At 45.2% G+C, this 23,761-nt stretch overlaps 1 protein-coding gene across 3 annotated transcripts in view; it reads right to left on the bottom strand.

Moving 5' to 3' along the window:
• Positions 1-4,699, bottom strand: part of DLK1 (delta like non-canonical Notch ligand 1) — a 71,197-nt gene extending 66,498 nt beyond the window's left edge. Inside the window, exons 1-2 of one of the 3 annotated variants that reach the window (XM_068254707.1) lie at positions 4,557-4,699; positions 3,152-3,240 (exon numbers count right to left, since the gene is read on the bottom strand). In XM_068254707.1, coding sequence (XP_068110808.1) covers positions 3,152-3,218 — 67 coding nt within the window. In that variant the 5' untranslated portion in view covers positions 3,219-3,240; positions 4,557-4,699. The other 2 variants (XM_068254706.1, XM_068254705.1) reach the window with 2 other exon arrangements.
• Positions 4,700-23,761: the final 19,062 nt, after the last annotated feature.

Below are 23,761 nucleotides of genomic sequence, written 5' to 3'. Positions count from 1 at the left end.
TACTGGGGGCCCTGTAATGGAGGAGGGAAGCATTATACTGGGGGCACTATAATGGGGAGGGAGGCATTATAATAGAAGAGGTAGGCATTATACTGGAGGCGCTTTAATCAGGATCTCTCTCTCTCTCTCTCTCTCTCTCTCTCTCTCTCTCTCTCTCTCTCTCTCTCTCTCTCTCTCTCTCTCTCTCTCTCTCTCTCTCTCTCTCTCTCTCTCTCTCTCTCTCTCTCTCTCTCTCTCTCTCTCTCATATGCAGTAGGGAATTGCAGATTTTCAAAACAGCTTATATACCATAGCTGGGATTTGTACCCAGAACCTAGTGTGTAGTAGGTATCTGTCTTACCCTCTAGACCATGACCCACACTACATGCTAAAGCTGCCGGTAGCATAAACCATACTTCCATTATGATCAATTCGATAGAAAAAGTAGCATGATTAAGGATTTGTACTTTTTGAAAAGCATGCTTATATACCATAGCTGGGATTTGAACCCAGAACCTAGTGTGTAGTAGGTATCTGTCTTACCCTCTAGACCATGAACCACACTGCATGGAAGTAGGTATCTGTCTTACCCACTAGTAAGGCTGAGGCTGGAGAGGCTGCAGCCTCAGGGCGCAGTGTAGGAGGGGGTGCACAATTCATTCAGCTGTCATTCCCAATTGTGTTTGAAGCAGAAAGAAATAAGAAAAGGTGATACATGGCAGCGACAGCAAGCCAGATAAGTAGAGATTAAGGTGTTGGGGGTGGGGGGGGGGGGCCTGGGGCACCTCTTAGTGTAATAGCAATCAGTGTGTGACAGCTGGGGTGGGAGGGATGGGGGGGCGCACTTTGCTGTCTCAGCCTTGGGTGCTGAAGGACCTTGTCCCACCTCTGACCACACTACATGCTAAAGCCTGGCCCTGAGTGTGGTTGATGGTCTAGAGCAGTGGTCCTCAAACTAAGGCCCGCGGGCCGAATGTGGCCCCCTAAGGCTTTCTTACCGGCCCCCCACACAGAAAATGTATTGCTTATAAATGCAGTCAGCTACATCTTTAAATATTGGTGGTCCACATATGGAATAGCAGTGCAGCACCCCCCATCCACATGGAAGCCAGAAAGCAGAAATTTTGCTGGTTTCCAATCAAATTCCACATCAGGTGACACTGCTGTCCAATTGGCTTGCAGATTGTCACCTGGGTATGCTTCACTGTCTGGTCCGCAAAGACTTATACATCATTTTATGTTTACTCCGGCCCACCAGCGGTCTGAAGTATGTTGACCCGGCCCTCAACCCAAAATGTTTGGGGACCCCTGGTCTAGAGGGTAAGACAGATACCTACTACACACTAGGTCCTGGGTTCAAATCCCAGCTATGGTATATAAGCATGCTTTTCAAAAAGTACAAATCCTTAATCATGCTACTTTTTCTATCAAATTGATCATAATGGAAGTATGGTTTATGCTACCGGCAGCTTTAGCATGTAGTGTGGGTCATGGTCTAGAGGGTAAGACAGATACCTACTACACACTAGGTTCTGGGTTCAAATCCCAGCTATGGTATATAAATAAGCATGCTTTTCAAAAAGTACAAATCCTTAATCATGCTACTTTTTCTATCGAATTGATCATAATGGAAGTATGGTTTATGCTACCGGCAGCTTTAGCATGTAGTGTGGGTCATGGTTTAGAGGGTAAGACAGATACCTACTACACACTAGGTTCTGGGTTCAAATCCCAGCTATGGTATATAAGCATGCTTTTCAAAAAGTACAAATCCTTAATCATGCTACTTTTTCTATCGAATTGATCATAATGGAAGTATGGTTTATGCTACCGGCAGCTTTAGCATGTAGTGTGGGTCATGGTCTAGAGGGTAAGACAGATACCTACTACACACTAGGTTCTGGGTTCAAATCCCAGCTATGGTATATAAGCTGTTTTGAAAATCTGCAATTCCCTACTGCATGAGATGGATGGAGGGGGAGGAGGAATTTTAAAATTTTTCTGACGGAATTCCGTGTAAATCGGAATTCCGCGGAACTGACCCGGTATAGCGTCGGAATGGAACGGTAACGGAATTTCTATATGTCGAAATGCGGAATTGTGTCGGAAACGGAAATCGGCTATTCCGACCATGCCTAGGCACTATAATGAGGAGCACTATAATAGAGGTATTATACTGGAGGCACTATAATGAGGAGCAGTATAATGGAGGTATTATACCGGAGGCACTAGAATGAGGAGCATTATAATGGAGGTATTATATCGGAGGCACTATAATGAGGCGCAGTATAATGGGGGAGGGAGGCATTATACTGGAGGCACTATAATGAGGAGCAGTATAATGGAGGTATTATACCGGAGGCACTATAATGAGAAGCATTATAATGGAGGTATTATATCGGAGGCACTATAATGAGGCGCATTATAATGGAGGTATTATACTGGAGGCACTATAATGAGGAGCATTATAATGGAGGTATTATACTGGAGGCACTATAATGTGTAGCATTATAATGGAGGTATTATACTGGAGGCACTATAATGAGGCGCATTATAATGGAGGTATTATACCGGAGGCACTATAATGAGAAGCATTATAATGGAGGTATTATATCGGAGGCACTATAATGAGGAGCATTATAATGAAGGTATTATACTGGAGGCACTATAATGAGGAGCAGTATAATGGAGGTATTATACCGGAGGCACTATAATGAGGAGCAGTATAATGGAGGTATTATACTGGAGGCACTATAATGAGGAGCAGTATAATGGAGGTATTATACCGGAGGCACTATAATGAGGAGCATTATAATGGAGGCATTATACTGGAGGCACTATAATGAGTAGCAGTATAATGGGGGCAGGGAGGCATTATACTAGGGGTACTATAGTGAGTAGCACTATAATGGCAGTATTATACCAGAGCCATTATTGTGGCCAGTAATAATTTGTCCAGAATCTTTCGTCCTCAGAATAGAAGAAAGTATCTCCGGCAGCGATAGAATCAGCCAGCAATGTCCTGGAGCACCGAGTGCCACCCTAGCTGAGGCATGCTGGCACCTGTGGTTCTCTGCAGTTGAGTGGCTGCGTCCCGGTATGAGACCCCAGTAACGATGCCTCCCTGACGCTCGGATGTACGGAGACACAGGCGTAATTAGGCAGCTCTTACCTTGAGTCGCGGACGCGGTGCATTGTGACACGATGAACAAGAGCGTAGAGACCAGCGTATAATCCATCAGTAGCCGCCTCTCGGGGTGCCTGGGAGAGAAGGCATGTGCTGTTATCTCGTTATTTGTGATCCCCGTGTACAATGCCTCTTCTGAACAGAAAGCCTTCAATCACCGCTGCCTCTGATCACTCACTCTCTCTCCTCTTCCCAGACTTCTCACGTGCCTCCCCCTTCCCCTCTCCTACCCTACCCATGCCACCCAGACCCCCCCAGCACCCCCTCTAAACTCACCTCTCCCTGGCAAACCTGCAATGTGACTGGATAGAGAACATTCAGTCCTTCACCCAGCCCCGCATTCTCCTCTGTGTACATAAACAGCGTGCTCTCACCCCCTTCTCTCTCTCCAGCCCTGTTCAGATGATATCGCTAGATGGCTGGGCTGGGCTTTCACTCTCTGCTTAGCATGTTTATATTTTTGTTTTTGTTTTGCTATGTAAATCATTGCGCTTTATGGGATTTTTTTTTTAACTTGTTTGTAACACTTTTATTTATGTTTTATTTTTTTTAATAGCAGGTTATAGCAGATCTAGAGGACTATGGGAATACAATTCTTCGAGTATCGCGTGTTATGATTTGCATCACTGTGATTGGAATACAGAGGCCGTGAGAATAATACAAATACGAATATTAATTATAGTAATTCTGATAATAGTACATAAAGACATCGAGGTTAAAATAAGCAAACGTCTGACATTCAATCTCTAGCGGATTGAAGAAGGTATCATTCAAAATAATAATAATAATAATATAAATAAATGCATGGTTTGAAAAAGACACACCTGTCAAGTTCATCCTTCAGCTTAGATATATGATAATAATAATACATCATAAGTCATACTCACCTTGGCTGCCTTTGATTGAAGGTAGGTCAGGGTTCTGTCAAGACCATAGTCATTATTTCTTTTTAAACTTCAGCTCCTGTCGCTCACCTCCGATGGCCCTACTTTGCGTCAGCAAGCTGATCCGTCAATTCCAAGGACACCCAGCTAGTGAAAGGCGCAAATCATGTCCTCAACAGGAGGTCTTTGACTTCATCAGCAGTGGGGAGTGTGATAACAGCAGCAGCAGCAGCAGCAGTAGCCTCAGAGGCAGTTCTGCAAGGAGAGCAGTTGTTGTTGTTCCTGTTCTTGTTCTTGGCGCTGTCCAGCAACACTTCTCCTGAAACCAAGACTTCTCTATCCCCCCTCTTTGCAAGCAGCCACAATTCCCTTTTTCTTTTCCCCCAGCCCGCACACTCACACGCCTCCAGCAGCGCTCTTAGTCATTCCCCGAGCTCTGCAGAAAACATGAAGTGGATTTCTTTATGTCCTTAGAAAAAAAAATTAAATATAATAAAATGATGTACCTGGTTTACAAGGTGGCTAGCCAGTGGACTGCAGCGATTGCAAGTAAAATGTTCCATGTATTTATGCAGAGCTGATATCGGTTCTGTTTCAGAAACACTGCCTGCCAGCGGCTGATTAAGCATTTAATTCAGAGCAGTTAATTGCCAGTTTGGAGGCTACAAACTGCACGCTTGAGCGGGTGCAACGGTTTATTTAACGCCGACCGGTCACACGTAAAAAAGGAATTGGCGCCGCGGGGTGGACTGAGACCGTTTCGGAGTCACGTTTACTCTTTTTGTTTATTTTAAAGTGTACCTTGACTTTCGATATCTTTTTTTCTTTTATAAAAAGCTATTTACAGTATGTGTTTGCTCCCAAAGCATACCTTTACTTTGTCCCTGTGAAGTCCCATTCGTTAGATATTCTCACTTCCTGCTTGTCACACTAGTTTGTCACACTGACAAAATAAAGGTATGTAGCTAAGCACGCTTCAGGGGAGAACACACTAATGGCTTTTGTTTATTAAAAGGCAAATTCCTACCTTCCAACTTTTTGAGATGAAAAAGAGGGACACTTAAAGGGAACCATAGATGAAAAACAAAGATTCTATACATACCTGGGGCTTCCTCCAGCCCCATACACTCTGATTGATCCCACGCCACCATCCTCCACTGCCTGCAGCTTCGGGAACCGGCTCCCCGCTGTTCCGTCAGTCGGAGCCAGTCTAAGCGTAAGAGAAGTGCGCTGTTTGCGTATCTCTGCTGCTGGAGAGATACGTAGAGTGCGCACTTCTCCTGCGTAGCTGGCTCCAATGACGTCAGTGACGAGAGCCGGTTCTCGTAGTTGCAGACAGCGGAGGACGGCGGCGTGGGATCGATCAGCGCATATGGGGCTGAAGGAAGCCCCCGGGATGTATAAAATCTTTTTCATTTTCCCGTCTAGGTTCATCTCTGGTTCCCTTTAAGCCACACCCCTGCCACACCCACGATCACACCCCTGGCACACCCCTAGTTGCGCATACCATAAAGATTTCATAAGGAAAATATTTTGTTTTATTATTCAAACCACACTGGTCCTTTCTATCCTGATTCATTTTATTTCATTTAAACATTTTACAATTAGTAATAAATCAATTTAAAGGATGGGAATAAAGTTTAGAGTCAAACAAACACATGTTTTTAGTAGAGAAATATATATATTTACATAGAAAGAGGGACAAAGTCTTGAAAGAGGGACAAATGAGGAGGAAAGTGGGACGGAGGGACAGGGCTCCCAAAGAGGGACTGTCCCTCCAAAAGACGGACAGGTGGGAGCTAAGCAATTTTTGGGGTACACAATTCAGTTGTTGAGTAGGCGCCAGTTGAAAATTGTGGATTTATTAGTAAAGGGTTTATTCATAATATTACATAGATTGATGAGCTTTGCCGCCTGCCCATTCTATGCTGTGTTGCCATGGTTTCCATATTTTTTTTTATATAAAACTGCATTGATAGTTGGCATAAAGCTGTTACTGCTCTGCTTTGCTTCTTCCTGCTGGCCTCATTTATCTTCAAATAAAACAAAATAGCCTAATAGAGTTATTTTAGATCATTTCATCTCACTATAGTGACAGAAGCGCCTTCTAGTGGCCACATGCAGTAAAGTTACTGTAATTTTGCACCTACAGTAGTTCATACAACAGCTTGAACCACCACAGGACAAAAGTGTGCATTGTACCTTATACAATAACATTTGTAAAGCGTTTTTCTCCTATAGGACTCAAAGTGCATAGATATGTCTCAGATCAATACAGGGTTGCAGGCTGGACTGTGTTACAGAAATAGTCAAGTGATCGTAAATGCCGGACTAAACAGGTAGCTTTTCAGTTTGGACTTAAAGGACAACTGAAGTGAGAGGAATATGGAGACAGCCATAGTTATTTCCTTTTAAACAATACCAGTTACCTGGCAGTCCTACTGATCTGTTTGGTTGCAAAAGTATTTGAATAATAGCAGAAACAAGCATGCAGCTAATCCAGTCAGATCTGACAATAATGTTAGAAACACCTGATCTGCTGCATGCTTGTTCAGGGGCTAGGGCTAAAAGTATTAGAGGCAGAGGTAGCCAGGTATCTGGTATTGCTTTAAAGGAAATAAATATGGCAGCCTCCATATCCCTCTCACTTCAGTTGTCCTTTAAATGCTTCCAGGGATGGAGCTGTCCTGATTGGGTGTGGCAGGGAGTTCCAAAGTGTAGGGGCAGCATGACAGAAGGTGCTCGCTCCAAAGGTTTTGAGGTGAACTCGGGGTGACCAAGTTATTAGATCCTTTTGATCTAAGATTGTAGGGGGCAATGCATGATGCGGTTGTAATAAATCTTTCAGGTTTCCAGATTGTGCAACAAATGTCAATAAGACAATCTTAAATCGAATTCTCCATTTTACTTGCATTCTTTCATGGTTCATTTTCTCTCTCTTTTTATCTTACAGCAGGATTATTTTAGGGGTGATTTAAGAGGGGTGGCGGGAGGTGAACTTGGAAGAAGGAACTGGCGTATTCCACTTACTTTTTAGTATCTGTTCTGCTGCCAAATAAAATTACTTGAAGAGTTATATTGTGTATATCCATTAATCTCCAGCTCTGTAGCAGAAAGGAGCTCAGAGGACTCAAGCACTCCAAGCACTGTCGATAATTAATCCCAAACTCACAACGCTACAAGCCCTTCAACGCACCAATCAGCTGCAGCGTGCACACGTCTGTATACCGCATATGTACACTATCAGGGGGTGTCATGCCGATTTATATATCATTCTGACCACATTTATTGACTGCTGTGAGTTTTTCTAAAAGAAAATTCAGCTTTCTGTTGAAAACAGAAAATACAAATAAAGAATGCTATTAACCTACATTCCTGCTGCATGCTTTGCTGCAAATGTTGTTAAAAGACAACTCAAGTAAGAGGTATACGGAGGCTGCCATAAATATTTCCTTTTAAGCAATACCAGTTGCCTGGCAGTCCTGCTAATCCTCTGCCTCTAATACTTTTAGCCATAGCCCCTGAACAAGCATGCAGCAAATCAGGTGTATCTGACATTATTGTCAGATCTGACAAGATCAGCTGCATGCTTGTTTCTGGTGTGATTCAGACACTACTGCAGCCAAATAGATCAGCTGGGCTGCCAGGCAACTGGTATTGTTTACAAGTAAATATATATGGCAGCCTCCATATACCTTGAACTTCAGTTGTCCTTTAAATTAAATGAAAATTGATCTTTCAATGACTTTCCTTTGCAGCTAGGTAATGTGGTCTGAAACTGAAAGTCACCTCAAATGTCTTTTCTTTTTACAGCCTAAGCAACGGTACTCTGTGTACTCTCTTTCGAGTACTGTTGGCCTGAGGCTGTCTGGATGTCCTCGCCTTGTTGCAGGAGCAATAAGCTGCACACGGCAGGAGGCTTTGCTGATCATTTCCAGCACCTGCACTAATCCACTGATTGGCTGCAACGGTCGGTGACACTCCATCTAACAGTGTCTGCTTATTAAAAAATAACTTGAGGTCAAAAGGACAGAGTCTGTCATGACATGTCCTCTGTCTAAATGATGGAGGAGGGTGGAGGTGTCGCGGGTGTTATATACTCACCTGTCCTGACAGATTCCCTCCTGGCAGGAGATTACTCTACAACAAACCCCACTCCCCTCTCCCCCGGCGACAGGCCCTGGCAATTTTTATTTTTAACTGCCCGCCAATGCTCTGGCCACGCCCCCAGGTTGGCAGCTGTGGCCTGATTGGTGGTTATTGAGCTGGGGGCCAGGCGCAGCTACCCAGGCAGATATGTCTGTCTGAAGCATTTTGGCAGGCCTCGCAAGCATGGCCACTGCTGCACCGCCGAGGAGGGGTTCAAAATGGCTCCTGTGCCCTGAAGACGTCAGGAAAGGTTTGTACCCCTCCCTCCATCTGCCCTTATTCAGACAGAGCCCTCCTTGCAGAGGCGGGACAAGGTCCTCCAGCACCCAAGGCTGAGAAACCAAAGTGCGCCCCTCCATCCCTGCCACCCCAGCCGTCACACACTGATTGCTATTAGACTAAGAGGTGCCACAGGGCCCACAACCTCCCCAACACCTTAATATCTAGTTATCTGGCTTGCAGTCACTGCTATGTATCCCCTTTTCTTATTTCTTTCTGCTTCAAACAAAATTAGGAATGACAGCTGAATGAATTGTGCGCCCCCTCCTACACTGCGCCCTGAGGCTGGAGCCTCTCCAGCCTATGCCTCGGCCCGGCCCTGCCTCCTTGACTGGCTCTGTCAACCCCAAGTACTCTTTAAACCTTACATCGAGAATAAGAAAAATATTGTGTTCCATTCATACATCTGGCCTGTAGATGGCGCTGTCCTACTTGTATTGCTGATACGATTATCTGAACGGTTGTGGGTTGTTGGTTCCTGTTATGCTCTGGCTAGGAACATGGAGTGAATACTCTGCTTATGTACAGAGCTGGAGAGTCCTGTAAATAAAACTAGTTTCATCTTCCCTGCCCCTGGCAAACCCTGAACACAGCTCTGTGATCCCCCCACATATATATATAAAACGATCAATCCATTGGGTTCTCAAGTGGGATTTTATTTTTAATGAGGTTTTTTTTTTCTCTTTATTAACGAATGTTTCTATTCACCCCTGCGGGAATCTCTGCTCTGAAAGTCTGCTGGCTGCCTCTGACTTTTAGTGAAAACTTTGACATTCTGCTGGCCCTACAGTCATTCACATAATGACGGCACAATAAAATCCTCAATATAGCCTGTGTCAAAAAATAAGCCCGTAAAATGCCACATTTTATTATGTGACAGCTGGCGATAGAGCTTCCTGACAAACACATGCATTTATTTATTTATTTTGCTTGAGGTTTTCCACTTATTTTTTTTGCGTTGTGGTGGTGGTGGTAAGGGGAAGGGGGGGGGGGGGTAGTTGCGTTGCTCCTGCCAAGTCCCACTGCAACGCAAAAAATGACAAAGATATGATGATTCTGCAGCTGAGTGCGGCAATGGGGTCCTATGCATAGTGTCGCCCCCTTCCCCACCCCCGCTTAGTGACGTAATCTCTGGCTGGACAGGGAGTACGTCACTGGGATTCCCGTCGGTCCGCGCATGCGTGCCGCGACACACAGCGCTCCTATAGATGAAATTCCTGCCTCATCCATTGACTCCAATGAATTCCATTGCCGCGGGAGTCATACTGCTCTGCAGACTTTGCGTCAGCTCGGTGGCTATTTAGAAACTTCCGACGTGATGTGGTAAGTGTGCCATTGTTTTACCCTGCGGTAAAACGGGGTAACGTTATTCACACTTTCAATGCAAGAGTAAAAGGGGCATGAAGGACAACTGAAGCAAGAGGGATATAGAGGTTGTGTAAGGCTTGACAGGTTATGTCCCCAATCAGTCTCTATGCCCCAATCTAGTGCCCACGGTCTTCACCTATAGACAAGCCCCCACGTGAACAGGACACTTTGTCTCTTGACTATGGTTACCCCCAGGTCTTACAGTGCAAGGCATACAGACTGAAGTAGAGAGGACAATAACCCACCAGAACCCCACTGAGGTAAGTATAGCACAGTTCAATAGTTCATAAGTATCACACAGGACTAGTACCTTGATTTAGGAGAATGAGGCCCTCAGCGTCGATTGTCAGTAGTGAAAGATGGTTCAGGAAACAGGCAGTGTATGATCCAAGCAGCAGAGTTCATGCAAGGTCTGCATGCAAGGTTATCCAAGCAACAGGCAAGGGTCAGTCAAGGTATGAATAAGAGTGTCCAGTTAACAAGCAGGGGTCGGTCCAGGCAGCAGGCAAGAGTATCCAGGTAAGAAGCAGAGGTCGGTCCAGGCAGCAGGTAAGAGTATCCAGGTAACAAGCAAAGGTCGGTCCAGGCAGCAGGTAAGAGTATCCAGGTAAGAAGCAAGGGCAAGTAACAGCAGACAAGAATGGTCAAATATAAGCCAAGCTCAAGTTCCAGGAATTCATACAATGTTAATGCGCACCCAGCAAATAGCCACAGCTATGCTTATCATGGTCGATGACTGGGAGAACTCAGCAAGTTTAACCCTCTGGGCGATACAATTATATCGCCTAGGAGGTGGCGCAGCACTATTTTTTTAAATTTTTTATTTTTTAAATCATGTAGCGAGCCCAGGGCTCGCTACATGATAGCCGCAGCGCAGCGGCATCCCCCCACCCACTCCGATCGCCTTCGGCGATCAGAGTAAGCAGGAAATCCCGTTCAGAACGGGATTTCCTGCTGGGCTTCCCCGGTCGCCATGGCGACGGGGCGGGATGACGTCACCGACGTCATGGATGTCATGACGTCAGAGGGAGTCCCGATCCACCCCTCAGCGCTGCCTGGCACTGATTGGCCAGGCTGCGCAAGGGGTCGGGTAGGGGGGGGGCTGCGCGGCACGGCGAGCGGCGGCGGATCGGCGGCGAGCGGAAGTTACACGCAGCTAGCAAAGTGCTAGCTGCGTGTAACAAAAAAAAATTATGCAAATCGGCCCACCAGGGCCTGAGAAATCCTCCTGCGCGATATACCCCGAGCTCAGCTCGGGATTATCGCTCAGGAGGTTAAAATACAACTTTCATCCAATCAGTGGCCGGCCACACTCTGCACATCCAATCACACAGCGGTACACCTACCTAGGTGTCAGCTGTAGCATCAGCTGACACCGCGCTGTCAGCTTATTTTAGTCAGCTGACTATTGTTTACATCTGTGGAGGGTGTACTGGGAACTCGCCCTGCTCGCCCCCCAGAATGTGCAGCCTGCGTCATCATCGGTGAACAAGTGCCGAGAACCGGAAGTGGTGGATTCCGCCTGCGTCTCGGCGGAAACATTAACAGGCAAGTTCCTTATAGGTTGCCATATTTATTGCCTTTTAACCACTTGAGGACCGCAGTGTTAAACCCCCTTAAAGACCAGGCTATTTTTTACTTAATTGGCCACTGCAGCTTTAAGGCCAAGCTGCAGGGCCGCACAAGACAGCACACGAGTGATTTCCCCCCTCCCCATTTTCCCCCACCAACAGAGCTCTCTGTTGGTGGGGTCTGATCGCTCCACAGTTTTAATAAATGTGCCTTTTTTATTTCTTTTTTCTCTGCACCCTCCCTCCCTTTTTTTATTTTTTCTTCTCTGCACCCTCCCTCCCCCCGCCAGCCAATCAGCGTGATCGGCTGTCATAGGCTTCAGCCTATGACAGCCGATCACTTTCCAGCTTATGGAGGGGACAGCCGTGACCCACGGCTGTCCCCAGTACAGCGCTGCTGCTGATCGCAGCGCTGTACATGTAATAGACGGCGACAACGCCGTCTAACAGTCTCCTGAGCGGAGATTACCGCTTGGAGACTGGAGGTGGGGCGGAGCTCTGCCTCCCAAGCAGGAGATGCGCGCGCAGCCTGCACGCAATCTCCTGCTAAACAGAGCCCCAGGACTTGACGCCAATTGGCGTTAGGCGGTCCTGGGGCTGCCGTCGCGGCCACGCCCATTGGCATTAGGCGGTCGGCAGGAAGTTAAGCAACACCAGTTGCCTGGCAGTCCTGCTGATCCTCTGCCTCTAATACTTGTAGCCATAGACTCTGAACAAGCATGCAGCAGATCAGGTGATTCTGACATTATTGTCAGATCTGACAAGATTAGCTGCATGCTTGTTTCTGGTGTGATTTAGACAATACTGCAGCCAAATAGACCAGCAGGACTGCCAGGCAACTGATATTGTTTAAAAGGAATGTTCAAAATCCAAAAACAGGAATAAAATAAGGGCCCTTTTCTTTAGATCCTTTCTCTGTAGTTGAAAAACCTCTCAGCTGTTCTGATATGATCTGTGAGAAAGCAGTGTGTGTGTGAGTAGGACAGAAACAACCATTAAATCATTTCTCTGTGAATAGTGACAGGGAAGTGGAACCTATCTACATGGTACAGTCCTGACATTCACACCGACTCAGGAAGCAGAGCTCTGATACACAAGGCATTTCCTTCACACAGGCGGTGATAAGAGACTTTTCAAAAACCTTCTATTGTTACTGTCTAGTGGCTAATAGTTGTATTGCATAGCTCCCAACTGTCCTTCTTTTGAACAGAAAGTCCCTCTTTGGGAACCCAGTCCCTCTGTCCCTCTTTCTTTCTCATTTGTCCCTCTTTCAGGACTCATGTACAGATCTATGTAAATGAATGCATTTTTCTACTGAAATATGTTTAAATGGACTCTAAACTTTTATCCCATCCTTCTGATTGATGTATTTCTTATTTTAAAATGTTAATAAGGAGGAAATTGAACCAGGATAGAAAGCACCAGTGTGGTTTGAATGACGACTTATTTTTCTTATTAAATTTTTATGGTAGACGTGACTAGGCGTGTGTCAGGGGCGTGATTAGGGGTATGGCAGGGGTGTGGCTTAAATGTCCCTCTAATCACAAAAAAGTTGGGAGGTATGGTATTGGTATGTGGGGTTTACAGAATGAATTTTTTTGATAGGTGGCCTTTAAAGGACAACCGAGGTGACATGATGAGATAGACATGTGCATGTACAGTGCCAGGCACACTAATAACTAGGCTGTGTTCCTTTTTTTTCTTTCTCTGCCTGAAATAGTTAACCATCAGGTATGCAAGTGACAGTTTCTGTCCAGTTTGGGACCGGGTTGGACTGGGTCAGACTATAGCCTAACCCTCACTGATAAGTAATTACAGCCATAAAACTGCTGTCAGACTGTCAGTAAATGGCTTCCTGGAGCAGGAAAGAGATAAAAGGATCAATAATTCATAGATTTGAGCTCTAGCACACTTTAACCATTTCAGCCCGCGGGGATTTTTCACCTTACGCATCAGAGCAATTTTCACCTCCCATTCAATCGCTAATAACTTTATCACTACTTATCATAATTTATTGATCTATATCTTGTTTTTTCCGCCACTAATTAGGCTTTCTTTGGGTGGTACATTTTGCTAAGAATTATTTATTTATAAATGCATTTTAACAGGATTAATAAGAAAAAAATGGAAAAATGTTATTATTTCTCAGTTTTTGGCAATTATAGCTTTAAAATAATCCCCGCTACCATAATTAAAATCTATGTATTTTATTTGCCCATATGTCTCGGTTATTATACCATTTAAATGTTGTCCCTATCACAATGTATGGCGCCAATATTTTATTTGGAAATAAAGGTGCATTGTTTCCTTGTTGCGTCCATCACTATTTACAAGCTTATAATTTAAAAATGTTTGTAGTATACACCCTTCAAATACATATTTAAAAAGTTCAGACCCTTAGGTAACTATTTATGTTGGGGTTTTTTTTTGTTTTTTTTTTTTTCATTAAAAAATGTATTTGGGTAATATTTTGGTGTGGGACATAAACCGTTATTATTCAATGTAGTGAAATGTGTAAATTGTAATGTAAAAAATGTGTACATGTAGTTTTACTATTTGGCCACAAGATGGCCACCTTCGTTTTTGTTTTCCCTCCTTGTACTTCTCGCTTAGCGGAAGTACAAGGGGCATGCGGAAATTGTTCCGGGCAGAAGAACTGAAGCCTCACGGGTGAGCGCTTCGGTTTTTCTGCGGGGGACAGGGATCGGTGATCGGGAACCATGTTCCCTTTCACTGATCCCTGGGCTAGCGGCGGACACCACGCGCAGCACAGCAGCCGCCCGGACGTGAGCTTCACATCTGGGCGGCTGAAATGGTTAATGCATGTGTCATTGAGCCGAGGCAATAAAACGGTAAAAACTTAAGAACTTAAGAACTAGATTTAAATCTAAGATAAAACTGTGGGATATCTAAAAAAAAAGTCATTTTTAGGAGAAGGAGGATAGATACATGTTTTTCTCATCAGTTTATTTTCATCTCGGATATCCTTAAGGCTCACCAAACGTGGCTTGATAGCAGTCTGATCCTGGGCTGGATTTTAATGTCATGTGTGAGGAAGACCTCAGCTCTTGAGGACTGGAGTTGGACAGCTTTGCATTATAGGATCGTGACCGAGTCCTCCTCCTTATCACAGGTAGCTGTGTATGGCTGCTGAGGAGCTCAAGGCTTGAAGAAGGCAACACACTGGTGATACCTCAATGCCTGATGACAAAGCTCTTGTCCTTGTGCACAACCTCTTGCTTGCTTGTTCCCGCTCTTTTCCATTCCTCGTGTGAAAAAAAAGGAATGCGGAACAGCAGATTCTGCACAGACAGCTGATCAATGCTCATCTGAAGAGCTGATCATTCTGTACATAGTTTATTTATACAGTTACAGAATAAATATTAACGGAAAAGTATTCATATTTTTTTCTAATACTCTGTTCTTCATTCAGTATATACTCTGTTCTTAAAGAGACTCCGTAACAAAAATTACATCCTGTTTTTTATCATCCTACAAGTTCCAAAAGCTATTCTAATGTGTTCTGGCTTACTGCAGCACTTTCTTCTATCACAGTCTCTGTAATAAATCAACTTATCTCTCTCTTGTCAGACTTGTCAGCCTGTGTCTGGAAGGCTGCCAAGTTCTTCAGTGTTGTGGTTCTGTGATGCATCTCCCCCCTCCAGGCCCCTCTATGCACACTGTCTGTGTATAATGATCTCTTGAGATACAAAAGGAAGGGTGTATACAGCCTGCTTGTGTATGAATGTATTTTCTATGTGTGGACATACTGTACATCAACCTACTTCCTGTTTTGGTGGCCATTTTGTTTGTTTATAAACAAACTTTTAAAAACTGTTTTTAACCACTTTTAATGCGGCGAGGAGCGGCGAAATTGTGACAGAGGGTAATAGGAGATGTCCCCTAACGCACTGGTATGTTTACTTTTGTGCGATTTTAACAATACAGATTCTCTTTAAAGCATTCCCAAGGTGAAAAAAAAATAATAATAATAAAAATACTTACCTAAGAAAAAGGAAGTCTCTGGATCCTGCAGAGGCTTTCCACATCCTCCTGGCCCCCACCGTTGCCGCTTGAGGACCCCCAAAAGGAATCTGACAAGATCTTTTCAGATTTGTGATCGCTACAGCGCTCCTCTTCATACATAAGTGGGACCGCACTGCGCCTGCGCTAGTACAGTCATGCCTGTGCAGTAAGCAGGGTCGGTCCTAGACTTTTTGCTGCCTGAGGCAAACTTGTGAGGATGCCCCCTAATTTGGAATGATTGCACAGCACCCGTGTCAGGCTTGTCTGGCTAATTGCTATAGGTCAGACTGTATGCTCATATGACTGACCTATACCCCAGCCCTAACACCTGCGTACACTCCTGCCTAATAAACAAAACTACACAACCCTGCAGGTAGATGTAGCATACAACCTGGCATATAGCGTTCACCAAACACAACAAGGTAATACAGACACAGTATACTTGAATAGTCACCTGAGGTCTATGGGCTGAGGCAATCCAGACGAAAGTATAATACGGATGCTAGGTCAGACAGGCCGGGATCAGGGCAGGCAGCGTTCATGCAAGGTCTTTAAACACTCCCAGGTTTGGCAACAGGGAATCCAGTAGATGCAAGGTCAGGCACAAGACAAGTCGACAACAGAAGATCAGAAGAAACATAGTCAGGTACAATCCGGGTCGGCAACAAGGTATTAGATCTGCAAGAAGCTTGCAAGAGACAGACAGAAATCTGCAGCAAGACAAGGCACTTGGTGTGAGCGCAATCTCAGCTACAAGCCCAGCATAGGCTATCATGGGCGATGACTGAGGGCGCTCACCTTTCTTTTATATCAGCACTAACCAATCAACAAGTAACAGAATCCAAAAAAAAATCAACCAGAGTGCGGCGTGTCAGCAAGTCAGCATGCTGCTAATGTTTACAGCGGTGGAGCGCATACTGAGGATGCGTACGCCGCTTGGCCAATAAGGAAGGAGCGCCATGCGCTCCACTGACCTCAGAGCTTCGCCAAGACCCAGAGGCTTGCGCCTCAGCGTGGATCTCAGCGTTCCGCCACCATATGCGGCAAGGTTTGACAACCCGACAATTTACACTGCTTCATTTAATGTTCTCACATGGCATGCTGCAGCTCAACACAATAGCACACTGGCTGGCTGTGAGTCTGTGACAGATACACTGCTCACCCTCAGCCACTCCATTCCTCCTCAGTCAGGACAGCAGTGCCACCTCCACCCTTCCACTGTGCAAGTCAAATAAAACACTGCTGCTCTCCTGCCTCCCCCCCCCCTCCTCACTCACTGTCAGACTCCTCACACAGCACAACAAGCTGCTTTTCCCCAATGCTGCTCTCCTGCCTCCCCCCCCTCCTCACTCACTGTCAGACTCCTCACACAGCACAACAAGCTGCTTTTCCCCAATGATGCTCTCCTGCCTCCCCTCTCCTCACTCACTGTCAGACTCCTCACACAGCACAACAAGCTGCTTTTCCCCAATGATGACTTCTTCACCTTGCTCTCCTCTCACTTCTCCTCCTACTCTGACTGCATGCTGTTAGTGTAAACACAGTACAAACATGCCGCCCCTGTAATCTCTGCGCCTGATGCAAATGTTTCACCTTGCTTCATGAGAGAACCGGCCCTAGGGGGAATGAAAGTGTATGCATGGCTGTACTCGCACGGGTGCACCGCTGTGTTCATGCATGAAGAGGGGTCGCAAACTTTAAGAGGGTCTCGGGGCAGCCTAGTGGTCTCCAGAAGGATCCAGGGGCCACCTTCTTATTTTTTTTTTAATCTTAGGTTCACCTCAAGTTAACTGTAAATGTGTGTGCCATAGGGACGCTCATTGGGATTCCACGTACTAGACAAATGGAAATCCCATTTACCAAAACTTGGTAATTTTAGCCCAGTAACAGAACTCTGAATTATTGGACCAATGAGAAACGCAGTAATTTTAGAACAATTACAAGAGTCAAATACTGTTAAGTATTCCTGATAGTCTTGTAATTGCAAAGCACATGAGAAGCAAATGCTCACTCCCAGTCTGCAATACGCCATTTTAATATACTCAGCAGTCCAGGGGCGTAACTGAGACCCACCGGGCCCCCCTGCAGCGGCAGGCAGCAGAAGACCCACATTCCTTCCGTGCGCTCCAGCGTGGGCGCTTCTCTCTCTAGTGTCTGACGTGACTTCCTGTTTATACAGGAAGTCGCGTCAGAGGCTAGAGAGAGAAGCACCCACGCTGGAGCACACAGAAGGTATGTGGGTCTTCTGCTGCCCGCCGCTGCATACGTATGGTTATTGAAGCTGGAGGGGAGCACAGAGGGGAGAGCCCGAGGTGAGGGAGGGGGGACGGTCCCCCCCTGAGCGGGTCAGGGGGCGCCCACTCAAAATTTCTGCAGGGGGGCCCGGTGGGTCTCAGTTACGCCCCTGGCGGAGTGTGGCCATAGCTTTCCCCTCATACTGCGACCCCTCCAGCCCCCCAAAATGGCCCTGAGCGGGCGCATGGGCTGCAACCCCTATTGTTACGCCCATGCAGCAGGCACCCCGTTAGCCAATGAAGAGCAATGGTATACACCCGTGTCTGCAGTATCAAATTTAACAGGAATTGCATAAGTTCAACAACATTCAGGGGAGAGGGTTCGGTCTGACATAGTAATGCTCTTAATCTATGCATATGCATAATTACGCATCATAGTTGACGCCTACAAATCGTAGTTTCAATTCATAGTTCCAAAATTACGCTTACGAATGTACGCGTAATGTAGTACCGTTATGCGTAATTACGGCTGCTACGCGTAGGACACATGTGTATTGCAAAGTGGACTACGCGTGTGTATAAAATTACGCTTTGGACAGGGAAATGTGCGCGTAAGAGATTTCCACGCATGCGCCTTTGATGGATTAATGCAGAAATGTTTCCGCATGACGGCATATTCGTCCCCATACAACCACGTTATGGATTGCGCGTAATTTCGTAGATTGATATGTAATTACTGTGCACATTAGTAGTTGAGCAAATTGAAACGTAACGAAATGTAACTACACGTATTTGCGGAAAGTTACGCGTAATTCTAGCGTAGCGTAGAATGCTCCTTACAATCATCACTCAGTTTGAAGATTGAAGATAATGATTGAAGATGATGTCACTAGCAGGGGGCACCGCATGCAGGTATGCCTCTCACCTTCACACCCCTCCCTAACCACTTACCCGATACTGTAAAGTGGAAGCTGCAAAAAAGAAATGTAAAAACACAAACACTGGTGCACATGGCTCTGCCACTGCCCAGGACCCCCGAACCCCCATAAAACACCAATAGGTGGAGTGCAGGTGAGCTCCGGTGCTGCCACCGCCAGGGGTTTCACCAACACTGCCTCTATATAATGCTAAATGCACTGGGGTTCACCTGTATTTTGGGCACTATTAGCTGATTGGTTAATAGTTTGGCTAGTGGTCTCGGGTTATACTAGCAACCCCCCAAAAATCTTGTTTGGCTATAACCAGGCAACTGGATACTATATTTCATTGTTTGGGCGGCGCCAGAGATGGGGGGGTGGGAAGGGTGGGGGGAGTGGGGATAAGGTAATGTTAGGTAATATGGGGGGGGGGCTAGTTTTAGGTATTAAGAGGGGGGTTATTGTCAGGCATTAGGAGGGAGGGTTAGTGTTAGGATAAGGTACCGGGTAAGTCAATGGGAAAGTATCAATAACATACAACAAAGTCCTCATTATCCGGAATGCAGGCAACCAAAGGTCTCACCTAACCGCCATGCCTGAGGGGGTTACGGGGACTATGTTTGGGGATGTTTGCAGGTGGTTTTGCAGGTAGCTAAATACTCACCGAGCCTCCAGCAACGTCTTCTAACCTTTCTGTAGTTCTTAGCGGCTTTTCACCGTCTCTGCGCGGCTCTCGGTGTGTCATGTGACCCAATGGAGGTCAGGTGACATGTTGGGAGCCGTGCACAGAGGATGGGGGAAAGCTGCCAGGAGCTGCAGGAAGCTTAGAAGCTTTTCGGCCAGCTGCTCATGTAACCAGCAAGCACATGTATCTGGTATCAGCCGATTCCCGCTGGTGCCGGATGCTGGGGACTTTGCTGTAATTATACCAATATTTTAACTGGCAACAGAATCAACAGCGGCATCAGAGCACGTTTTCTCATCTGAGCTTTGTACCCTTTATAGTCTCTTTTCTGATTTCATTTGACAATGAGTGTTGTTATGCTAAGATATTCCACTGAACTGAGATTATCTCGACTAATTTGCTATTAATTTCGTTCCATTTACATATTCATGAGTATGCAAATGACGACTTCAGTAGCATCTCAAACAATATCGCTGGAGGCTTGAAGAGATGAGTGTTCCTCTTAGGTGATTGTCACCTAGGCAATCAGTCATTGGCATCCTGCGGGGATGAAGGAGTTAAGGTGTCACAATGGAGACTGTGAATAGAGCGGGAGTCAGAGACAGAGATGTCCTTGTTCGTGCCTCCGCTCCCCTAGATAAATTTAGCGCCTGAAGCTCAGGTCAGGAGGGGTTAAACACGGACTCACGGACGTCAATTTCCATCCTATAAACAAGATGGTTGTGAAGTCTGGCGGGTGCATGCTGCCGCCTCCACCTGTGAAGATATGGATCGGGAGGCAGTGGAGACATCAATAGGATGCCACTGAGAAGAGAAGGGGGATTAGGAAGGAGGATTAGATAGACAAGGTTGTGTGTGACGAGTAGAAGCTGAAGATCTTTGGAAGGTGACAAGAAAAGTGATGGCACCAAAAGAAGTTGTGTTGCTATGGTAACCATAAATCAGGTTTCTATAGGGTGACCAGACATCCTCCAAAAGGAGGACATGTCCTCTTTTTTAGCATGGTTTCCTTTGTCCTCCAGCCACTCCAAAAGTTCATTAAAATGTCCTCCTTTCACAGAATCAGAAACCGAGTTGACTGCATTTCACTTATTACATATGTGACATACAGTGGCTTGCAAAAGTATTTGGCCCCCTTGACGTTTTCAACATTTTGTCATATTACTGCCACAAACATGAACCAATTTTATTGGAATTCCACTTGAAAACCAATACAAAGTGATGTACACGTGAGAAGTGGAACAAAAATCATACATCATTCAAAACAATAAAAAAAAAAAAATAACTGCGGGGTGTGCGTAATTATTCAGCCCCCTGAGTCAATACTTTGTAGAACCGCCTTTTGCTGCAATTACAGCTGCCAGTCTTTTAGGGTATGTCTCTACCCGCTTTGCACATCTAGAGACTGAAATCCTTGCCCATTCTTCTCTGCAAAACAGCTCCAGCTCAGTCATATTAGATGGACAGCGTTTGTGAACAGCAGTTTTCAGATCTTGCCACAGATTCTCGATTGGATTTAGATCTTGACTTTGACTGGGCCATTCTAACACATGGATATGTTTTGTTGTAAACCATTCCATTCTTGCCGTAGCTTTATGTTTAGGGTCATTGTCCTGCTAGAAGGTGAACCTCCGCCCTAGTCTCAAGTCTTTTGCAGACTCCAAGAGGTTTTCTTCCAAGATTGCCCTGTATTTGGCTCCACCCATCTTCCCATCAACTCTGACCAGCTTCCCTGTCCCTGCTGAAGAGAAGCACCCCCAGAGCATGATGCTGCCACCACCATATTTGACAGTGGGGATGGTGTGTTCAGAGTGATGTGCAGTGTTAGTTTTCTGCCACACATAGTGTTTTGCATTTTGACCAAAAAGTTCCATTGTGGTCTCCTCTGACCAGAGCATCTTCTTCCACATGTTTGCTGTGTCCCCCACATGGCTTGTGGCAAACTGCAAACGGGACTTCTTATGCTTTTCTGTTAACAATGGCTTTCTTCTTGCCACCCTTCCATAAAGGCCAACTTTGTGCAGTGCACGCCTAATAGTTGTCCTATGGACAGAGTCTCCCACCTGAACTGTAGATCTCTGCAGCTTGTCCAGAGTCACCATGGGCCTCTTGACTGCATTTCTGATCAGCGCTCTCCTTGTTCGGCCTGTGAGTTTAGGTGGATGGCCTTGTCTTGGTAGGTTTACTGTTGTGCCATACTCCTTCCATTTCTGAATGATCGCTTGAACAGTGCTCCGTGTGTTGTTCAAGGCTTTGGAAATCTTTTTGTAGCCTAAGCCTGCTTTAAATTTCTCAATAACTTGATCCCTGACCTGTCTGGTGTGTTCTTTGGCCTTCATGGTGTTGTTGCTCCCAATATTCTCAGACAACCTCTGAGGCCCTCACAGAGCAGCTGTATTTGTACTGACATTAGATTACACACAGGCACAGTCTATTTAGTCATTAGCACTCATCAGGCAATGTCTATGGGCAACTGACTGCACTCAGACCAAAGGGGGCTGAATAATTACGCACACCCCACTTTGCAGTTATTTATTTGTAAAACATGTTCGGAATCATGTATGATTTTCATTCCACTTCTCACGTGTACACCACTTTGTGTTGGTCTTTCATGTGGAATTCCAATAAAATTAATTCATGTTTGTGGCAGTAATGTGACAAAATGTGGAAAACTTCAAGGGGGCCGAATACTTCTGCAAGCCACTGTATGTGATATACATATGAGATATGAGATATACTGAGATTGAACAGACTTCGGCTTCCATTACCAAGTTATCAATATTTATAACCTTAAGAAGTGAGAGCGTGGCAACATTGTTTATATTCTAGTTCCATCCCACAGCGCAACTAACCAATACTTTTTGTAAAATGTCAAATGAAAAAGAAGCAGAGAAGTTGCAAGTTTTCTGATTGTCACAAGACAAAATATCCATGTTTTGAGGCAGGACGAGAAGAAACTGTCACGTATGGCATTGGTACTAACCAGAGATGGATTAAGATGTAATGGGACCCTAGGCAAGTTGGTTAGATTTGCCGCCCCTTTGTGGTGCCTTTGGTAAGCTGAAGTGGAGAGAGGTCAAAGAAGGAAGCAGGTGAGCCTCTTGACACCCTTTAGACCCCTGACACTTGCCTAGGTTTCCTGGTGAATGATCCTGCTCTGATGGTGACCGTGGAGTTATTTGGTCATACAGTATTTGTTCTCCTTTCTAACGGTCTCTGTTTTCCTTTTTAGCCGACCCCATCTGGTCACCCTACTATAGGTAGTAGGCACTCTCCATCTTGTATATCAGTGGCTGGAAGGTGTAATGGTTAAGGGCTCTGCCTCTGACACAGGAGACCTGAGTTCAAATCTCGGCTCTGCCTGTTCAGTAAGCTGCACCTATTCAGTAAGGAGTTTCTTGGGCAAGTCTCCCTAACACTGCTACTGCCTACTGAGTGCACTCTAGTGGCTGCCTCACAAGCGCTTTGAGTCCGACAGGAGAAAGGCGCTATTCAAATACTACAATTATTATCCTTAACTTTTCTGCATACCTCCCAACTTTTTGAGATAAGAGAGAGGGAAGCCACGCCCACAATCACACCCCGGACACACCCCTAGTCCCACATACCATAAGGAAAAGATGTTGTTGTTTTTTTTTCATTCAAACCGCACTGGTTCTTTATAGTGATGTTCGTAATCAGCTAATTACGAGTACGCTAAATTACGCTTACATTTTCGCAATTACGCCTATATGTAATTACAAATTGTTAATTCACTTGACTTTGTATTATTGTACGTAAGTAGGCCTGAAATTACGCGTAAATTACGTGTAATTTCTTGCTGACTTTGGCGGTGAATAGAAAAGCTCTCATACATGCTATTGCTACCAAAATTGCTACAGATGTTAAGGAGAATAGTGAATACAAGTAAAAAAAATATATTTTTTTTAATTTTGAGAAAATTCATTTTAAAAATGCAAAGAAAAATAGTTTTTAAATATAGAAAAATGACAGTTCAAAAATTATTTTTCTTTGTATTTTTACAATCGATTTTCTGAAAAACTAGAATCTACGTAGAATCTACGTCCAGGAACCATGCGCGCTCCCGCGGCCGATCGCGCACGCGCACTCCCGGCCGCGGATTCGGTAGCCACGGAATCAATGTATCGGGCTATGGTGCCCGATCACTGATTCCTCTCCCCCGCTGAAAAGCGACAGCTTCTCTCGGAAGCTGTGCTTTTTCTGGCCGTTTCCTCCCCGATGCGTCACTCTAAGCGTGTCTTACGCTTAGAGTGACGTCATGTAAACAAACTCATGGCCGCCATCTTGTGGCCAAAAAGTAATACTACAACTGAAAGTAAAAAAAAATAAAAATTAACACACGTTTACATTATAAATCTATTGTTTACCTCCCACCCTCCCAAAACTACCTAAATAAAATGTTTACTATAAAAAAAAAACCCATTACAATAAAAAAAAAATGTAAATATTTACCTAAGGGTC

This window comes from Hyperolius riggenbachi, chromosome 9 (assembly GCF_040937935.1).
Source record: "Hyperolius riggenbachi isolate aHypRig1 chromosome 9, aHypRig1.pri, whole genome shotgun sequence".
Lineage (NCBI taxonomy): Eukaryota > Metazoa > Chordata > Amphibia > Anura > Hyperoliidae > Hyperolius > Hyperolius riggenbachi.
The sequence above is the reverse complement of the archived record's forward strand: the minus strand, read 5'-3'. Positions and strand labels throughout refer to the sequence as shown.